General features: G+C 35.2%; 1 protein-coding gene across 1 annotated transcript in view; it reads left to right on the top strand.

Moving 5' to 3' along the window:
• Positions 1-21,584, top strand: part of PTPRQ (protein tyrosine phosphatase receptor type Q) — a 220,149-nt gene that overhangs the window by 142,526 nt on the left and 56,039 nt on the right. The window contains exons 28-33 of the mRNA XM_010383675.2: positions 10,008-10,194; positions 13,414-13,658; positions 15,980-16,046; positions 19,158-19,316; positions 19,937-20,159; positions 21,078-21,151. Of these exons, the coding sequence (XP_010381977.1) occupies positions 10,008-10,194; positions 13,414-13,658; positions 15,980-16,046; positions 19,158-19,316; positions 19,937-20,159; positions 21,078-21,151 (955 nt within the window). The remainder of the gene's footprint in view (positions 1-10,007; positions 10,195-13,413; positions 13,659-15,979; positions 16,047-19,157; positions 19,317-19,936; positions 20,160-21,077; positions 21,152-21,584) is intronic.

Genomic DNA, 21,584 nt, shown 5'->3' on the forward strand with positions numbered 1-21,584 from the left:
TCTTGTCCAACTTTAACATTTTATCATGTCTTTGTAGTATTCCTTAAAAGGAGATATAATACTTCTATCTCAAAAGACCTGTCATCATTAAAATAAAATTTGAAGAATTATTGATGTATTTGTTCTTCAATTCAGTCTCTAATTTCTGTTCCTTTTGTAGAGCATATTTGTGAAGATTTTAGTATGTAATTAGCCAAAAATAATTAGCATGAATGATGAATGCCCTGGGAATATGCATTAAAAACAAATTATAAAATGATAAAGCTTTATTCTGTCAAATGAAAGGCACTTTATTAATGAAAATAGTTCTCCCGGGGGCGGAGCAAGATGGCCCAATAGGAACAGCTCCAGTCTCCAACTGCCAGCGTGAGCTACACAGAAGACCGGTGATTTCTGCATTTTCAACTGAGGTACTGGGGTCATCTCACTAGGGAGTGCCGGACAATCGGTGCTGGTCAGCTGCTGCAGCCTGACCAGCGAGAGCTGAAGCAGGGCGAGGCATCGCCTCACCTGGAAAGCGCAAGGGGGAAGGGAATCCCTTTTCCTAGCCAGGGGAACTGAGACACACAACACCTGGAAAATTGGGTAACTCCCACCCCAATACCGGGCTTTAAGCAAATGGGCACACCAGAAGAATATATCCCTCACCTGGCCGGGAGGGTCCCACGCCGACGGAGCCTCCCTCATTGCTAACACAGCAGTCTGTGGCGATCTAACCGCAAGGCAGCAGCCAGGCTGGGGGAGGGGCGCCCGCCATTGCTGAGGCTGAAGTAGGTAAACAAAGCCGCTGGGAAGCTCGAACTGGGTGGAGCTCACAGCAGCTCAAGGAAACCTGCCTGTCTCTATAGACTCCACCTCTGGGGGCAGGGCATAGCTAAAAAAACAACAGGGGAAGCAGGAGAGGCCTGAGCAGACGCGAACGACACTGTCTGACAGCTTTGAAGAGAGCAGTGGATCTCCCAACACGGAGGTTGAGATCTGAGAAGGGACAGACTGCCTGCTCAAGTGGGTCACTGACCCCTGAGTAGCCTAACTGGGAGACATCCCCCACTAGGGGCAGTCTGACACCCCACACCTCACAGGGTGGAGTACACCCCTGAGAGGAAGCTTCCAAAGTAAGAATCAGACAGGTACACTCGCTGTTCAGCAATATTCTATCTTCTGCAACCTCTGCTGCTGATACCCAGGCAAACAGGGTCTGGAGTGGACCTCAAGCAATCTCCAACAGACCTATAGCTGAGGGTCCTGACTGTCAGAAGGAAAACTATCAAACAGGAAGGACACCTGTACCAAAACCCCATCAGTACGTCACCATCATCAAAGACCAGAGACAGATAAAACCACAAAGATGGGGAAGAAGCAGGGCAGAAAAGCTGGAAATTCAAAAAATAAGAGCGCATCTCCCCCTGCAAAGGAGCGCAGCCCATCGCCAGCAATGGATCGAAGCTGGTCAGAGAATGACTTTGACGAGATGAGAGAAGAAGGCTTCAGTCCATCAAACTTCTCAGAGCTAAAGGAGGAATTACGTACCCAGTGCAAAGAAACTAAAAATCTTGAAAAAAGAGTGGAAGAATTGACAGCTAGACTAATTAATGCAGAGAAGGTCATAAACGAAATGACAGAGATGAAAACCATGACACGAGAAATACGTGACAAATGCACAAGCTTCAGTAACCGACTTGATCAACTGGAAGAAAGAGTATCAGCGATTGAGGATCAAATGAATGAAATGAAGCGAGAAGAGAAACCAAAAGAAAAAAGAAGAAAAAGAAATGAACAAAGCCTGCAAGAAGTATGGGATTATGTAAAAAGACCAAATCTACGTCTGATTGGGGTGCCTGAAAGTGAGGGGGAAAACGGAACCAAGTTGGAAAACACTCTTCAGGATATCATCCAGGAGAACTTCCCCAACCTAGTAGGGCAGGCCAACATTCAAATTCAGGAAATACAGAGAATGCCACAAAGATACTCCTCCAGAAGAGCAACTCCAAGACACATAATTGCCAGATTCACCAAAGTGAAATGAAGGAAAAAATCTTAAGGGCAGCCAGAGAGAAAGGTCGGGTTACCCACAAAGGGAAGCCCATCAGACTAACAGCAGATCTCTCGGCAGAAACTCTACAAGCCAGAAGAGAGTGGGGGCCAATATTCAACGTTCTTAAAGAAAAGAATTTTCAACCCAGAATTTCATATCCAGCCAAACTAAGTTTCATCAGTGAAGGAGAAGTAAAATCCTTTACAGATAAGCAAATGCTTAGAGATTTTGTCACCACCAGCCTGCCTTACAAGAGACCCTGAAGGAAGCCCTAAATATGGAAAGGAACAACTGGTACCAGCCATTGCAAAAACATGCCAAAATGTAAAGACCATCGAGCCTAGGAAGAAACTGCATCAACTAAGGAGCAAAAAAAACAGTTAATGTCATAATGGCAGGATCAAGTTCACACATAACAATATTAACCTTAAATGTTAATGGACTAAATGCTCCAATTAAAAGACACAGACTGGCAAACTGGATAAAGAGTCAAGACCCATCAGTCTGCTGTATTCAGGAGACCCATCTCACATGCAGAGACATACATAGGCTCAAAATAAAGGGATGGAGGAAGATCTACCAAGCAAATGGAAAACAAAAAAAAAGCAGGGGTTGCAATCCTAGTCTCTGATAAAACAGACTTTAAACCCTCAAAGATCAAAAGAGACAAAGAAGGCCATTACATAATGGTAAAGGGATCAATTCAACAGGAAGAGCTAACTCTCCTAAATATATATGCACCCAATACAGGAGCACCCAGATTCATAAAGCAAGTCTTTAGAGACTTACAAAGAGACTTAGACTCCCATACAATAATAATGGGAGACTTCAACACTCCACTTTCAACATTAGACAGATCAACGAGACAGAAAGTTAACAAGATTATCCAGGAATTGAACTCATCTCTGCACCAAGCGGACCTAATACACATCTATAGAACTCTCCACCCCAAATCAACAGAATATACATTCTTCTCAGCACCACATCGCACTTATTCCAAAATTGACCACATAATTGGAAGTAAAGCACTCCTCAGCAAATGTACAAGAACAGAAATTATAACAAACTGTCTCTCAGACCACAGTGCAATCTAACTAGAACTCAGGACTAAGAAACACAATCAAAACCACTCAACTACATGGAAACTGAACAACCTGCTCCTGAATGACTACTGGGTACATAACGAAATGAAGGCAGAAATACAGATGTTCTTTGAAAGCAATGAAAACAAAGATACAACATACCAGAATCTCTGGGACACATTTAAAGCAGTGTGTAGAGGGAAATTTATAACACTAAATGCCCACAAGAGAAAGCAGGAAAGATCTAAAATTGACACTCTAACATCAAAATTAAAAGAACTAGAGAGGCAAGAGCAAACACATTCAAAAGCTAGCAGAAGGCAAGAAATAACTAAGATCAGAGCAGAACTGAAGGAGATAGAGACACAAAAAACCCTCCAAAAAATCAATGAATCCAGGAGTTGGTTTTTTGAAAAGATCAACAAAATTGACAGACCACTAGCAAGACTAATAAAGAAGAAAAGAGAGAGGAATCAAATAGATGCAATAAAAAATGATAAAGGGGATATCACCACCGACCCCACAGAAATACAAACTACCATCAGAGAATACTATAAACACCTCTACGGAAATCAACTAGAAAATCTAGAAGAAATGGATAATTTCCTGGACACTTACACTCTCCCAAGACTAAACCAGGAAGAAGTTGAATCCCTGAATAGACCAATAGCAGGCTCTGAAATTGAGGCAACAATTAATAGCCTACCCACCAAAAAAAGTCCAGGACCAGATGGATTCACAGCTGAATTCTACCAGAGGTACAAGGAGGAGCTGGTACCATTCCTTCTGAAACTATTCCAATCAATAGAAAAAGAGGGAATCCTCCCTAACTCATTTTATGAGGCCAACATCATCCTGATACCAAAACCTGGCAGAGACACAACAAAAAAAGAGAATTTTAGACCAATATCCCTGATGAACATCGATGCAAAAATCCTCAATAAAATACTGGCAAACCGGATTCAGCAGCACATCCAAAAGCTTATCCACCATGATCAAGTGGGCTTCATCCCTGGGATGCAAGGCTGGTTCAACATTCGCAAATCAATAAACATAATCCAGCATATAAACAGAACCAAAGTCAAGAACCACATGATTATCTCAATAGATGCAGAAAAGGCTTTTGACAAAATTCAACAGCCCTTCATGCTAAAAACGCTCAATAAATTCGGTATTGATGGAGCGTACCTCAAAATAATAAGAGCTATTTATGACAAACCCACAGCTAATATCATACTGAATGGGCAAAAACTGGAAAAATTCCCTTTGAAAACTGGTACAAGACAGGGATGCCCTCTCTCACCACTCCTATTCAACATAGTGTTGGAAGTTCTGGCTAGGGCAATCAGGCAAGAGAAAGAAATCAAGGGTATTCAGTTAGGAAAAGAAGAAGTCAAATTGTCCCTGTTTGCAGATGACATGATTGTATATTTAGAAAACCCCATCGTCTCAGCCCAAAATCTCCTTAAGCTGATAAGCAACTTCAGCAAAGTCTCAGGATACAAAATTAATGTGCAAAAATCACAAGCATTCTTATACACCAGTAACAGACAAGCAGAGAGCCAAATCAGGAATGAACTTCCATTCACAATTGCTTCAAAGAGAATAAAATACCTAGGAATCCAACTTACAAGGGATGTAAAGGACCTCTTCAAGGAGAACTACAAACCACTGCTCAGTGAAATAAAAGAGGCCACAAACAAATGGAAGAACATACCATGCTCATGGATAGGAAGAATCAATATCGTGAAAACGGCCATACTGCCCAAGGTTATTTATAGATTCAATGCCATCCCCATCAAGCTACCAATGAGTTTCTTCACAGAATTGGAGAAAACTTCTTTAAAGTTCATATGGAACCAAAAAAGAGCCCGCATTGCCAAGACAATCCTAAGTCAAAAGGACAAAGCTGGAGGCGTCACGCTACCTGACTTCAAACTATACTACAAGGCTACAGTAACCAGAACAGCATGGTACTGGTACCAAAACAGAGCTATAGACCAATGGAACAGAACAGAGTCCTCAGAAATAATACCACACATCTACAGCCATCTGATCTTTGACAAACCTGGGGGAAACAAGAAATGGGGAAAGGATTCCCTATTTACTAAATGGTGCTGGGAAAATTGGCTAGCCATAAGTAGAAAGCTGAAACTGGATCCTTTCCTTACTCCTTATACGAAGATTAATTCAAGATGGATTAGAGACTTAAATGTTAGACCTAATACCATAAAAACCCTAGAAGAAAATCTAGGTAGTACCATTCAGGACATAGGCATGGGCAAGGACTTCATGTCTAAAACACCAAAAGCAATGGCAACAAAAGTCAAAATTGACAAATGGGATCTAATTAAACTAAAGAGCTTCTGCACAGCAAAAGAAACTACCATCAGAGTGAACAGGCAACCTACAGAATGGGAGAAAATTTTTGCAATCTACTCATCTGACAAAGGGCTAATATCCAGAACCTACAAAGAACTCAAACAAATATACAAGAAAAAAACAAACAACCCCATCAAAAAGTGGGCAAAGGATATGAACAGACATTTCTCAAAAGAAGACATTCATACAGCCAACAGACACATGAAAAAATGCTCATCATCACTGGCCATCAGAGAAATGCAAATCAAAACCACAATGAGATACCATCTCACACCAGTTAGAATGGCAATCATTAAAAATCAGGAAACAACAGTTGTTGGAGAAGATGTAGAGAAATAGGAACACTTTTACACTGTTGGTGGGATTGTAAACTAGTTCAACCATTATGGAAAACAGTATGGCAATTCCTCAAGGATCTAGAACTAGATGTACCATATGATGCAGCCATCCCACTACTGGGTATATACCCAAAGGATTATAAATTATTCTACTACAAAGACACATGCACACGTATGTTTATTGCAGCACTATTCACAATAGCAAAGACTTGGAATCAACCCAAATGTCCATCTGTGACAGACTGGATTAAGAAAATGTGGCACATATACACCATGGAATACTATGCAGCCATAAAAATGGATGAGTTTGCGTCCTTTGTAGGGACATGGATGCAGCTGGAAACCATCATTCTTAGCAAACTGTGACAAGAAGAGAAAACCAAACACCGCATGTTCTCACTCATAGGTGGGAACTGAACAATGAGATCACTTGGACTCGGGAAGGGGAACATCACACACTGGGGCCTATCATGGGGAGGGGGGAGGGGGGTGGGATTGCATTGGGGAGTTATACATGATATAAATGATGAATTGATGGGTGCTGACGAGTTGATGGGTGCAGCACACCAACATGGCACAAATATACATATGTAACAAACTTGCACGTTATGCACATGTACCCTAGAACTTAAAGTATAATAAAAAAAAAAAAAAAAGAAAATAGTTCTCCCTTGGAAATTCTGCTTAAAGGAAGAAAAAAAATCATATTAAGAAGTGATTTTGTAATCTCATTTTTGTAGTCTTCTTGCTGAGTTTCAATGTGAGCAAGGGAAAGAGAGTAGAATGGGAAGATAACGAATATTTTAATTGCTTATTTTATACAAGTTACATGTTCATCTCTTCCTATGCATTATCTTATTGTATGTTATCTAGCAATATTTTGATGTAAACATTATTACCTTCATTTTGCAAAAAAGAAATCTGAAGCACAGAGACGGTGAATAACTTCTCACAGAGCGAAGACTTGGCTAAAACTATCAGACTGACAATGGCTTGACAGGAGAAAGGGAAGGTCATTAAATAGAAAATAAAATTTGCCAACATAAGTATAGCCTTACCAAAACTCTTTTAGATCAACAATAGCAAGAACAGATTCAGACAGAACCTAGTAATTCACAGTTTCTTTAGGATTCTTGGAATTAAGTAGAGGCATTTCCTTCCTTCCTTCCTTCCTTCCTTCCTTCCTTCCTTCCTTCCTTCCTTCCTTCCTTCCTTCCTTCCTTCCTTCCTTCCTCTCTCCCTTACTTCCTTCCTTCCTCACACATTTTAAAATACTTCCAATGTACCATAACTGTGCTAGACGCTGGATATGTAGAAGTGAACAACTCTGATAAAGCATGTCTGCAGCTCATTTCATTAATATGTAATTATCAACATTCAAGAATCATTGGTTCCCAGACTAAGGAAGAATACATAGCATTGCACTTGGAACTTATTGTGCAGCCTGTCTTCTACAAAATACTAGCCACACAGATAAAACTCTTAACTTTAAAAGTGTAAACAAAAGTTGTCATTCTTAATAAAGATATATTATAAGAAAACTTTATAAAATGTAAATATCATCCTAGATGATTCTGCTGGAAATTAATGCATTTATGGTCATTTTCACTGTTCCTTTTATTCTTTCACTGAACAAATTGTTATGAGTAGCTTCTGTTCATCAAGACAAGGATGAAAAACATAAAGCTCTGCTGTCAAGTAGCTCACACCCTCGCGGTACAAACTGGAATAGAAACAGCTAATTATAGAGTTTGAGGTATGAAGTTTTGTGGGGAATATAAGCTAACAAAGTAATTATAGTTCCTGTTATGGGGGACGTAGAAGATAAAGGAGACTTCACACAGCAGGTTAAATATATTCTGGGACTTGATGAATGAATAGGGGTACATCAGATGGGAAAGGGTGGAGGCAGGGTAGAAAGACAAGAAAAAATAGGAAGTGGGGCAGGAAGAGGAGAAAGAGAGTCTAATTGCCGATAATGTATATAAAGTCACACTTCAAAAATGATGAAAGACATTTTATAATAATAGATTATCAAGTACAGTATGAGCAAACAAACTTGGAATTGATTGAAGGAAAATGAGTGAAAAAGACGTGATTTCAGTCCTGGGTAAGTGGACAAGTAGTAGTTAACAACAACAAAGGTGTAGTAGGTTTAATAAAGAAAGGTAATAATGATCTTTTTTACTGCCACATTTGAGGACTGATAATTCCTTTCAGATTTTGTTAAATATTTTTAAAGATATAATATATGCATGCCATGTCATATTTTTATGGTTTGATATTTGTTATCTATTGTTTTAATGGAAGGCATTGGAAGAATAATACTTTATAAATAGTTAAATTTGTAAGATCAAACCCAGTGACCTTGTGGAAGTGTAGAATGCTATGGACTCTTGAAAGACCTGGACTCAAATCCTACTTCTGCTTCTAAGTAATCCTGAGGAGGTCACCTCACCTCTACAAAATCAGAGTTCAAATAGCTATAATAGACAAGTGACATGAACCAGTAGTCAAAGTGAAGCCAACTGAGTGGGATTCCAATGAACGGGACCCAGGCTCCTTTACAGAGGTCAACAGTTCCCATCTCCACACCTCTCAATAATATTTTTTTCAGCATGAAATTAAGCCTAGTCTTAAGGGAAATTCCAAAAAGCATATTTTTATGTGATATTTAAATGTTAAAAACTAGTTAAATACACATTTTCTGCCAGTGGCATATATTCCTGATTAATAGGATTCCTGTGCTGATTTGTTTTTCTTCCATTTTCAAGAAGTGGGGTATTTCTGTCCACTGCTCTGTCTTAAGGTGGGAATGATCTATTTGACTGTATGCAACAACAGTATTATTTATATCATCCTTTTACTATGTTTCTTTTTTCTTTTATAGCAACATCTTTTTTAAAAAATTGAGTTAATTTTATTTATATTACCTCAGAAAACATCTCTATAAATGAGTTTCCGGGACAACATTTACAACATAGTTATACCATATGCAGATCAATAAGTGTGTTTCATATTATCAATAAAATATGTTCTTAGCAAAGAATATTAAAAGAATACATTGAACCAACCAAACAAACAAATAAAAAATATTTCAAAGTTATGAGGGAGGGTCAAGTTGAAAATGGACTTAATAGTGTTCGCTGTGTATAAAACCTGGTTTTAAGTGTTTCAATTAAGGTACCTGAGAGTAGTATGTATGATAGGATTTTGAATTTTCTCATGGTTATCTTGGGAAAAGCCCTTCGGCTTAGTGCTAGCAAGTTTAGCTATGCTTAATATCTGGAGTGAATAGGCCAGAACCTCCATAAAGGACAGACTATGTTTGAACAAATCATATAGCTACATTTCATATGCCTAAAGACACTTATTTATGCACATTAATAATTATGACATCCACAATTAATTATTATCCAGTGCTATGCATAGTGCAAAATCAGGGTTTTTCAAACTGCAGCCATCATCAGCATTTTTAAATGAGCTGTAATAAAATTAAAAAGAGCAGAAAAGATCAAAGTATACTTCAGAAAGATGGTGTATTTCTGGAAAATGTATTACAGTCATAAGATACGTATATATTTTATATCTGTCAGTCTTATCTTCTGAATTATGTTACAAAGAGTGTTTCCTTTTGTGGGTAATGGTGAAAAAAATACTGAAATCTATGTGCCAGCTACTTTAGACCTGTCCTTTTTAAATCTCAATGAAACACTGTAAATAGATGTTATTAGCCCAATTTTACAGGTATTGAAAGACTAGACTGTGTAGGTGGTTTCTAAAATACTACAGGAGCTATAAGTGGCCAATCTAGGATATGAACCCTGTGTGATTAGGTACCAAAACCTCTATGCTTTTTTTCTACAAAATATTGGAGTCAAAAGTAGAGTTTCATTGACTGCAAAGATGATTTTTGCTTATTTATTTAATGGGTTGGTTAATCATGGTTGTCTGGTTGGGCTTTTTTCTTTTACTTTCAACTGTTAAGATAATTAATAATTAGTAAACTGTTATAATAGCACCTTAGACTTCCCAGGGTAATCTGATTGTAAAATAAATAAATTAAAATTTGTCTAGATAAATACATCTCATGTAGCTTTGTATTATTATGTTTTGGTGACTTAGATCTCAAGTGCTGCTTCCTTCATTTTTACTTATATTTTCCTATAGGTAGATAATGATGAATTTAATATATCCTTCATCAAGTCAAATGAAGAAAATAAAACCATAGAAATTAAAGATTTAGAAATATTCACAAGGTATTCTGTAGTGATCACTGCATTTACTGGGAACATTAGTGCTGCATATGTAGAAGGGAAGTCAAGTGCTAAAGTGATTGTTACTACTTTAGAATCAGGTAAGGAGAATTTCTCAACCTTGCTAAAAATTGACTGAGATTTAGCTGGCTTTCTTACAGTTCCTTACACTCCACCAAAAAAATATATGTGTTATGAGAAGTTTTTAAAGCATATAAACAAAAAAATTAGTGACTCTCTGCAACTGACAAAAAGGAAGCTATTTATATTTTTGAGGTAAAGAGGAGTTATGTAGAATATTCAATCCTTGTAAATACAGAAACAGATTAAAGGTATCCAGTTATGTTTCTTTGCACTTATTTAATTTGCTAGTTGTTTCAGAAATTGAGTAAGCTTGCCTTAAGAGATAATATTTCCAACTGTCTATATCCAATAACGCTGAAACTAAAATTTTATTTCAATTATTTCTGTCCAATTATTTGAGCGAATATTAAACTTGTAATACTCTGTGAGTATTAAATAATCTGGAATTCAAAAGTAGAATCCATCTCACATTTATCACAACTGTTGTCTTCACTTAGTCAAGTAATATATGTCTTCTTATATAACTCTTTGATAAATGTCAGAATCCATACAGATTTCCTCAAGTTCTTGTGAACAGGGTCTGAATGAATAATAAGACTGTAACCAATAACAAATAAATCTGGAAAGTCAACATCCCAGAACTTGCTTGCCCCATCCTCCTTCAGACTCCTGATGTTCTTTGCCACCAGCTATATCATTGGAAAGAGCAGATGAAGGGATATGTTGCTATAGTTTATTTGTTGCTATCTGTAAGGTAATTATAGGAGGTAAATTTTTTTACAGCTAGTTTTTTCATTACATTATATTCTCTATGCATTTTGTCTGTAAAGTTATGGTTCAAAAGTAAAAGGTAAATTTTATCATCAGCATCCTAAAGTTCCATTTGCTCCTCTTTGGCTGCCAAGTATCACAGGTATCCATTTTCTGATTATGCTTTTTTACTTCTCAATCCCTCCTACCTGTGAGGAAAGATATGGTGAATGTACTCACATTTATACAATAAAACATTGTTTGTCAAACCTTAATGTGCTATCTGTTTCAAGGATATCACAATTTAATACATTTTTACTAAATCTCTAAGAGTAAAATTTTACATGTATAACCAAAAATTTGGGGGGTAGGAGGTTTTTTACAACATTGAGAGAATTCCTTTGCTCATCTAACTTAAAATCACATCCTAAATTTAGAGAAATATCTCATAAGAAAATGTATTTATGATACAGCATAAAAACGTATAGCAACAAATGCAAAAATATCTCTCTTGAACCAACTTAACCTTTATTTTAGCTTTGCGTTTTTCCATTTAAAATGAAATGTTTGGCACAATAGCATGTTTATCTGCTTCTCTTTTATTCTTTGCTGTTTATTTATTTACATTTTTTGCAAGATAATAAAGCTTGAACATCTGAACTGTTGACAGCCAAATATTACATTTCTTCATGGAAATTCTTTACTTAGTATGGAAGACTATAACTATTTCAAGTTGATCAAAATAGATGTAGTCATTCAATCAGTCACTTACATAAAGAACACTAATTATGTTATGCACCAAGAAGTAGCTACTATATTCATAAAATAACTTTTATCTTCATGCATATTTTAATAATGTATTGATGCTTAGCTTGTCATATGTTAAGCTGTTATTTATCTAAAATAAACTAAAATATGTATACTATAGAAAGAACTCTTAAAACCCAGCAATTAAAAAAAAATCCAGTTAGAAAATTGACAGAAGACTTGGGAGGCCGAGGCGCGTGGATCACGAGGTCAGGAGATCAAGACCATTCTGGCTAACACGGTGAAACCCTGTCTCTACTACAAATACAAAAAATTAGCCGGGCGAGGTGGCGGGCGCCTGTAGTCCCAGCTACTGGGAAGGCTGAGGCAGGAGAATGGCGTGAACCGGAAGGCGGAGCTTGCAGTGAGCCGAGATTGCACCACTGCACTCCAGCCTGGGCGACAAAGCGAGACTCCGTCTCAAAAAAAAAAAAAAAAAAAAAAAGAAAGAAAAGAAAGGAAAAGAAAGAAAAGAGAAAAGCACATGACAACATAAGTTTTCAATACCATTAGCCATTAGGAAAATGCAAGTTAAAACCACAATAAGAGATTATTGTCTAGGTACTGGAACAGGTAAGATAATTTAAAATATGCCATGATACCCAGTGTGGCGAGGATACAGAAAGACCGGACCTCTCATACATTGCTAGTAGGAATGTAAAATGGAATAGCCACAATGGAAAATAATTTTGCAGCCACTTATAAAACTAAACATGAAATTACTGTGTGATCCAGCAATCACACTCTTGGGCACTGATCACAGAGAATTGAAAAATTATGCTCACACAAACATCTGTCATCAAGGTTGATTGCAGTTTTATTAGTAATAATGAAAACTAGAAACAACCCAAATGTTTTTCCATGGTTAAACAAAGTCTGCTACGTCCACAAAATGGAACATTACTCAGCAATAAAAAGAAGATTGTACTATTAATACATATAGTATCCACCTTGATGGACCTCAAGGTCGTTATGCTATTGTCATTTTCAAAATGACAAAACTATACAGAGGAAGAATTATTAGTGTTGTGAGGAAGCATATGCTGCAAATAAAAGAGTATACTAGGAGGGAGTTTCTTTAGGGTGATGTAATAGTTTTGTATCTTGTTTATGGTGGTGGTTACAGGAATCTATACAAAAGACAAAATTGCATAGAAGTATAAACAAAAGCATGGAAAGTGGTGAAATTGGGATAAAGTCTGTAGTATGCACAGTATTGAAAATACTGTCAATATCAGTTTCCTGGTTTAATATTAAACTCCAGTTACATAAGATGTTACCAATGGGGAAAACTGGGAGAAAGTTAAATGGGACTGTATGTCCTGTTTTTGCTACTTCTTTTGACTCTAAACTGTCATGCCATTGAACTCCAGTCAGGGTGACAGAGGGAGACCCTGTCTCAAAAACAAACAAACAAAAGATTAAAACGTCATAGAAACATATTGTGCGTAAAAATAAGTGCATATAAAACAAACAAACTGGATCACCATTACGGTTGCTGTGAATTACAGATGTCAATAATTCTATGATGCATCAGTCACTTTGCTAGTTTTTGTAGTTTATATGGTTTAATTTGTGTAATACCCTTTAAAAACAGAAGTTCAAAGCAAATAAATTTATGTGGAGATAAAAAGGAATAGAATTTTTTAAAAAATTAATTGTTAAATACTTTATTTTAGCCCCAAAGGACCCACCTAACAACATGACATTTCAGAAGATACCAGATGAAGTTACAAAATTTCAATTAACATTCCTTCCTCCTTCTCAACCTAATGGAAATATCCAAGTATATCAAGCTCTGGTTTACCGAGAAGATGATCCTACAGCTGTCCAGATTCACAACCTCAGTATTATACAGAAAACCAACACATTCGTCATTGCAATGTTAGAAGGACTAAAAGGTGGACATACATACAATATCAGCGTAAGAATCCATAGCTTCAGTTAATTACCCAAATGACAATGTCAGTTTATGAACTTGGCATTTAAAAATATTGCAATTTGTGTACACATTACATTTCCCATATCTCTTTGTGAGATTGTTTGACATCTCAACAAAAATAAATTTTGAGAACTGAAATTACTTATTTTCTGTTATAATACAAGTACTATGAAATTAAAATATGTAAATAACTGAGAAGTTTGCACAATAATAGTAGAAACTCAGAAATAGAAGAGAAAGAAAATACACATTAAAAGTAAAAGAGCAGAGATATATAAAGAGATAACTCTGCCTAAAAAAAAAAAAAACTATGTGTGATTATAAATTCAAAATGGAAAAGCAAATTTTAAGGGTGAAAGAAAGAAATAATTGTTTACATGTTTGAAATTATCATGCATTTTAACCAAGTATTACTAAAAGCTAATAGCATTTTATATCTTAATTCTAAATTACCTATATTTGGACATAAATGTATGCATGAGTTCATATACATACACAGAGACATATACACATACAATTTGTTTTATTCTTTACCTACTTTTAGATCATCTTGAAATTTTCAAATAAAATTATATGGTTCAGAAAAATCATCTTCTAAGAAACAGAATTTACTCTAAATCTTCAAGTAGCTTAGTAATCTGCCTACCAACTCTTTATTATTATCAGTGTAATTAGCAGGTCATTGATAATAATTTGTGTATGTATGTATGTATAAAATGAATATATTTACTACTTCTCTCACTCACTTTGAATTTATATCTTTATAAAATCTTGTTGGGATTCTTTTTGCATGTCACAGTAAATGGTTTACCATTGTGAAAGATTGAGTAGAGGGAAGATGGTGACTAAGAGAATTAAATAACCTGGGTTCAAATACCGGCTTCTGTGCCTGGGCAGCTTTATCAAATCTGAGTCCCAGATTCCTTATGTGAAAACTTGGTAATTGGAATAATAACTTATTTTATAGGATATTTGTGAGGATTAAATATTTCTAGTTATGGTAGGTAGTGAAAGGTATGTATATTTTGGCTATCGTAAGAGAGAAAATAGGAACCAAAAATGTGCAACTAATTAATAATTTTTAAAAATCCCTTAAAATCCTGTTTGCAGAGTGCAATCTGCAGTATCCTTAACATCTTGAAGTTTGTTAGGATGTATAACTTTAGCACCTGTACTGACCTGCTGAAACAAAATCTGCATATTTGCATTTAACATGGTTTGCAAATGACTTCTTTGCACACTGCAATTTCAGAGGCACTGCCCAAACTTTTCACTTATTATTTCACTTAAATGTTAGATTCTACCATAAAGAAATACAAATAACGGACCATACTATAACATATGTTTTTTATTTTTATATATTTTTTTTTGCATTTACAAACAAATATTTTCTCTAGGCATTTTTAAGCCACATTTTATGGTCTTGTTTTATTTATCATATCTACCATATCATGTATATTATAATATTAATTCAATAAAAACATTTTAAAAGTATCTAGAGTGTGGAAGGGTGGGCCACTAATGTATAAAACAAATTAAGTAATTCCCGTAAACATTTTATATACTGAATTGGGTTTATCAAGTACGATGAAATAAGCCAAGAACATAGTCTTTGTTTAATATAGCAAGATAAAGTGAAGAAAATAAGATTCTGTGTCTACAGCTTCCTTAGCACAAAGTTAATTGAAAGGATTTCGTTTGTGTAAATCACCCTCTGTGTATACAAACAAATGTTTTATGTGCATATGCTGCAGTATGCAGGTTATAGCGTCAGATACTTTGGGGCAGGGGTGAAGAAGGGCATAAAGGCCATCTTTCAGGGGAATGATTTAATACAGGAAAACTGGGACGCTGAAGGAATAGGATTTCATCTCAGAGAGGGAAAAAAAGAGGATCTTGAATATGGATTTAAAGGAGGCCAGAGTTACCTAGCTACAGAGAGAAGGAACAGATGTTAGAGTAGATGACAGGAGAGCATAGATCTAGTGGCTGTAGTGCTCTGTTCGTCCTATGTTCACATTAAAACCACAGTCTGTCCAGGTCTCAGTGATAGGGCTGTTTAGATCACTCAGCCTTTGTTCTCAGCGTTTAGTACCAGAACATCAATTTTAAGACGTAGTCCATTGTTAATGTTCTTCCTACACATATTATATTCAAGTGCAAGAAAATATAATTAATAGACTGCATGTAGTTGTTTTTTAAAGAATCATTTAAAATTACATGTAACTGTAATCAGTTATATGTATATAAATACATACATAAGCAATAACTTGAAAATAGTAACAAATGTTTCTTTGTTTTAGATTTACGCAGTCAATAGTGCTGGTGCAGGTCCAAAGGTTCCGATGAGAATAACCATGGATATCAAAGGTACATACATGAGCTACCTTCCTATGAAATGCTATTCATCAGTGATTATAATTTAAATTCCATACTTGAAATAAGGATGTAGACAAGTCTTTAAGTGATAAATATGCATATGTTAAGCATATATTAAGTAGTAATATGTGGCTATTAAAGCTATAGTTAAAAATGTTTAAATAATGATGTGAATTGCCATGTTAAATAAAGAGAATGTCTTTATTTTATATTTCTTTAATATATTTTATGTTTCTCAGTTTAAATTTTTAAAGACAAATGTTGTCTGTTATTTTATGTTTCTTTAAATGTTATCTATTGAAAAGAAAGTGTGTTTAAGTTGCCTAACATTAGACTTTGACTAGGTCTAATTAGATTATCATATTGTTTCACTGATTTTTATTTTGGAAGTGAGATTCTTTCAGTTAATCAAATAGTGTTTTTTGAACTACCATGTAGTTGGTTTATGATTCTGACTGTAAAGTAAGTCTATCAGTTCATGATTCTGGCAAGTATCTTTTATAGAAAATATAACTAAAAGTTGGGTCCCCCTTTCAAAAAAAAAAAACAAAAAACATGAAACCCAAAAAAGATGATTAAGCGGAATTTAGAGCCATTCAAATGATCACGGTGCCCTTTCTTCCTGAGAGTGAAAACCAGCAGGTAATAATTATGCCATCTCTCTAAAAATGTGTAATAAAACCTTCAGGGAGGTTTTTAAAAACTGAAGTGGATGAACTTTTAGTAGAATTCTACCTGATATGTCTCTTTCTAAAGCAAAAAGTAACTTTTTTCAGTCTTTGGCAAATACAGCAGAGCACCATGATTAAAAGTGACAGCATTAGGCTGGGTTTAGGGTCAAACTGCTGAATTGAATCATGGATTAGCCACTTGATATCTGTTTGAATTTGAAAATGTTTCTTAACCTCTATAGGCCTGCAAAATGGAGATAATACTAGTTCCTATCTCAAAGTTCGTTGTGAAGATTAAAAGAGAATCTGAAGAAACCCTTAAGACCCCTGCCTGGAAACTTGTACTATTAAGAGTAAAAAATATTCTGTGTTAGATGAAACTGATAAATTTTATCTTTTTATCAATGGATTATTTATATAATTGTGATGCTCTTTATAAGTGTTTGATTTAAATTGATAAATTATGTACTTTGGAAGATGTACAAATGCACAAGGTCTTTGAAAACATCAATTATTTCACAAAATGGCTTCACAAAGAATAGCATGAGTCGTACGTTCTTAATTTCTCTTTGTTGTTCACTGGCAGGCATGTAGGTATGCAGATAGCAATACATGCATCACTTTTATGCTTTAGTAAAACTTCCCATTTCGGATGCTTTTCCATCCCTGTGCCAGGTTGGTTAATCTTGACTTTTGCTCCTTACCTAAGGCAGGGAGACTTATGACTTCTAGTCTGGAGAAGATATATGAACATAGTCTACTAATACACATTATTTTATTAACGATGTGGAATATTCCATTGGTAGTAGTTTCATGAAATTTGCATTTGACAGATAATATGAAGTCATATAGTAATGTCCAATGCTGGATTCCTCTAACTGGAAATCTTTGCCTGGGTACTCCCCAGTGACCTGGCTGAGAGTCTCAGAGCTACCTGAAACCTGAGCTTCTTCCTACTGAATCCTGCCTTTCATCTTCCCTTTTACAGGTGTCATACCTGCGATCTGTGGCACTTACTCCTTCCCTCTGTCCCTTAATTCTTCACAGATAATTCCCCCAAGAAACCTCTTACACATCCAGTCCCATTTTAGCCTTTATTTCTCTTAGCACCCAAATTGATACATTGAGTAAGAAATTTGCATTTGAATCTGATGTTCAAAAAAGAGTGAACTGTAGAACCCAGTCAAAAAATTTGATTCAAATGTTGGTATTTGTCTTTGATAACTATGTGACATAAGCTCTTTTCCCTATCTACAAAATGAAAACAATATTGCTAATCCTGTGGGATTATTGAGAAGTTTAAAAAAAAAGATTCTTAAAAAATATGGAAATTGAAATTTGGTTAAGTAACTTACTGATGCTCAAGCACTACACACACACACACACACACACAGAGAGAGAGAGAGAGAGAGAGAGAGAGAGAGAGAGAGAGAGAGAGAGAGAGAGAGAGAGAGAGAACTATAAGACCAAATGAAACAAGCAGAGCTTCTATACGTATAGTTTGGAGATATTTGTATGCATTGATGATAATTTATGAATTATCATGGCTCTTCTAGAAGTTATTCTGGTAATCTGTTAAGATTAAAAGTACATATATCTTTTGCTGTAGAAATTCTTCTCTTAGAAATCTAGTTCATAGAAACAAAAGGATAAGTAAATAAAGCTCATTGTAAAACAAGGCTAATTATTGTAGCACATGTTTAAAAACTGGAGGAAAAGTGAATTCCTATCACCAGATGAACGGTTGAATAAATATGATGCAGCGACACCATGATATGTAATAATAGTTGTTAAGAAGAATGAGTTAGCGCTATACCTGGTCACTTGGAAACACTTAACCAAGTTATATTTAAGCAAAAAAGCAGTATGAGGGATAATTATAATACATACTAGAGCCCCATTAGAAAAAGCAAACAGTGAGAAGAGTGTGTTGTGCAGGACTATTTATCTATTTTTATATGATTATGTGAACATGGAAGAAAATATGGGAAACTATCAGCTAGATGTTTAGCATGGATTAACTGTGGGAGGAGTGCTGGTATGACTAGAACAGAAATTAGTGAACCAGCTAAAAGAAGCAAAAGAAACTACACTAAAATTATAGTAAAAAGTAAATATGCTTATGCATTTATAAAAAATATATATGAGTGAGAGCATATATAAATTGAATTTTTAATATGCAAAGAGGAGTCAGGTGCCTGAAAATCACATCTGGGCTCTATTATCTCAGGAAAGTCTCAAATACATAATTATGCTTTCAGGAGATAATAATTGCTAAATGTCTGCTCTCTCCAAGCACAACTCTCTATAATTTGTTATTTATATTTGTCATCACTTTATCGGTAAATTATCTGCGTGAAAGAGAAAGGTTTTTTCTTTTACTGATGAAGCAAAAACATCAATTGTAGCGATATTTCTTCTTTGTTTATAGCTCCAGCACGACCAAAAACCAAACCAACCCCTATTTATGATGCCACAGGAAAACTGCTTGTGACTTCAACAACAATTACAATCAGAATGCCAATATGTTTTTACAGTGATGATCATGGACCAATAAAAAATGTACAAGTGCTTGTGACAGAAACAGGAGGTATCATCAAATGTCAGTTCGTCTTTTTAAATTGTGGAGTGTAAATTGCCGAGTGCTAAAAAGAATGTAGTTCAAATTAAGATTGACTGCCAGTTATCACACACCTCTTGAGATTACTAGATTGTCAATATTGTTGTTAGTGATACCAATCATTTCTTTGTAAGTAAATAAATAAATCATTTATTTATTTTATTTATAAAACTTTTATAAATGTCATTTATTTATACCAATTATTTGTTTATTCTTATTTACCTAGCAAGGAAAGGCACAGTTAAAATATGTGATTTATTAATTCCATATACTAGTAGATAAACATGTTTTGATTTTGGTAAGATGGAATCTTGATAGTTTCTTTGGAGGTGTGAACAAGTTAGTTACTCTTGATTGAGGGATGTTCTTTTTCTACCTGATAAATCATCCTTTATAACAATTCCTGTAGATTCACATGTAACAGAGAAGAACAGGGTTACCTGCCTATCAAGGTGGATCACTTGAATCATCTCTGGTGACTGATGTTGCATCCAGATTCCCCTTATGAAATTATAAAAACACTATTTATAAATGTAAAAATGTATTCATATGTTACTTGTAATTATTATTCTCTTTATTTCTGAAAATAGCTCAGCATGACGGAAATGTAACAAAGTGGTATGATGCATATTTTAATAAAGCAAGACCATATTTCACAAATGAAGGCTTCCCTAACCCTCCATGTACAGAAGGAAAGACAAAGTTTAGTGGCAATGAAGAAATCTACATCATAGGTGCTGATAATGCCTGCATGATTCCCGGCAATGAAGACAAAATTTGCAATGGACCACTGAAACCAAAAAAGCAATACTTGTAAGTATAGGTTATATCTACCATGCATTCTGTTAGCAAGCTAGTTAGTAACTTTCATCCATCCGCCTGTCCTTTCATCTTTCTAATAAGCACTGGATGCCCACCATGTATAGTGACCTGATTTTTTCCAGCACTAGGAATAGGAAGATAAACCAAAAATTATTCTTACATTCCATAAACATACAGTATTATAGGGGAAGCAGGCAACCCTAAGAGTAATTGTGATTTGATAAGTTACATAAGGACATTGTGAAAAATGTACTACTGGAGAACATAGGTGTATAGGAGAATTTGATTCTTTCTGTAGAGGACAATGTGACTAATGTGTTTTTCACTTATTATTTTGCCATGCATGCTGATGTACAGGATTTTTGAAACACTATCCTATCCTTTGATTTAACAGTGGTTTCCCTTTATGTCACTCATAACAATAACTCTCTACTTTTTATCTCATCAAACATCTGAATTAGTGATAGAAATATTTAATACTGCCTTTAATATCATCATTCTAATCTGATTCACTAGCATTTGCTAAAGTGATTGAGGTATAGCAGTTATGCCTTTTATTTATAAATTATGTTAGTGGAACACCCTTCACAGATATCAGATCATTCCATCTAAACAAATCCATCAAGGAGGTGATCTGCTTCAGTTGTTTAAACTGCTAACTGTTCACTAGTTTACCTAATTTTTAGCCCCTGCCTCAACAAATTCACTGGGTCAAAGTACGAGATAATTATTTGTCTCATATAAATATAGCATGTATTTCTCCTGATGATGATTCCATTCCAAATTTTCATCTTGTAAATTCATTTTCTTTTGAATAAAATATATAGTTTTTATAATTATTTCTTGAGTTATTCCTAGGAAAAATCACATGATATGTAAAGTGTTGATTTTTCTTTTTTTATTTTATAGATTTAAATTTAGAGCTACAAATGTTATGGGACAATTTACTGACTCTGATTATTCTGACCCTGTTAAGACTTTAGGTAAGACATATTTTGAAGTTTAATTTATAATCTCAATATATTTATCAAAGTTGGAACATTTATTAGTAAATGATTAATCCATGTCTAGATATTCTTAAATACACACTCATTTAAATGTTAATTAGCCTCTCTAATAATATTTGTGGGTTTTTAAAATTTTTTATTTTAGGTTTAGGAGTACCTGTGAAGGTTTGTTACATAAACATGTGTCATGGGGGTTTTCTGTACATATTATTACATCACCCAGGTATTAAGCCCAGCACCCAATAGTTATCTTTTCTGCTGTTCTCCCTCCTCACCCTCCAGCCTCAGGTAGACCCCAGTGTCTGTTATTTCCTTCTTTGTGTTCTTAAGTTCTTATCATTTAGCTCCCACTTATAAGTGATAATGTATGGTATCTGGTTTTGTGTTCCTGCATTAGTTTGTAAGGATT

Source organism: Rhinopithecus roxellana, chromosome 10 (assembly GCF_007565055.1).
Source record: "Rhinopithecus roxellana isolate Shanxi Qingling chromosome 10, ASM756505v1, whole genome shotgun sequence".
NCBI lineage: Eukaryota > Metazoa > Chordata > Mammalia > Primates > Cercopithecidae > Rhinopithecus > Rhinopithecus roxellana.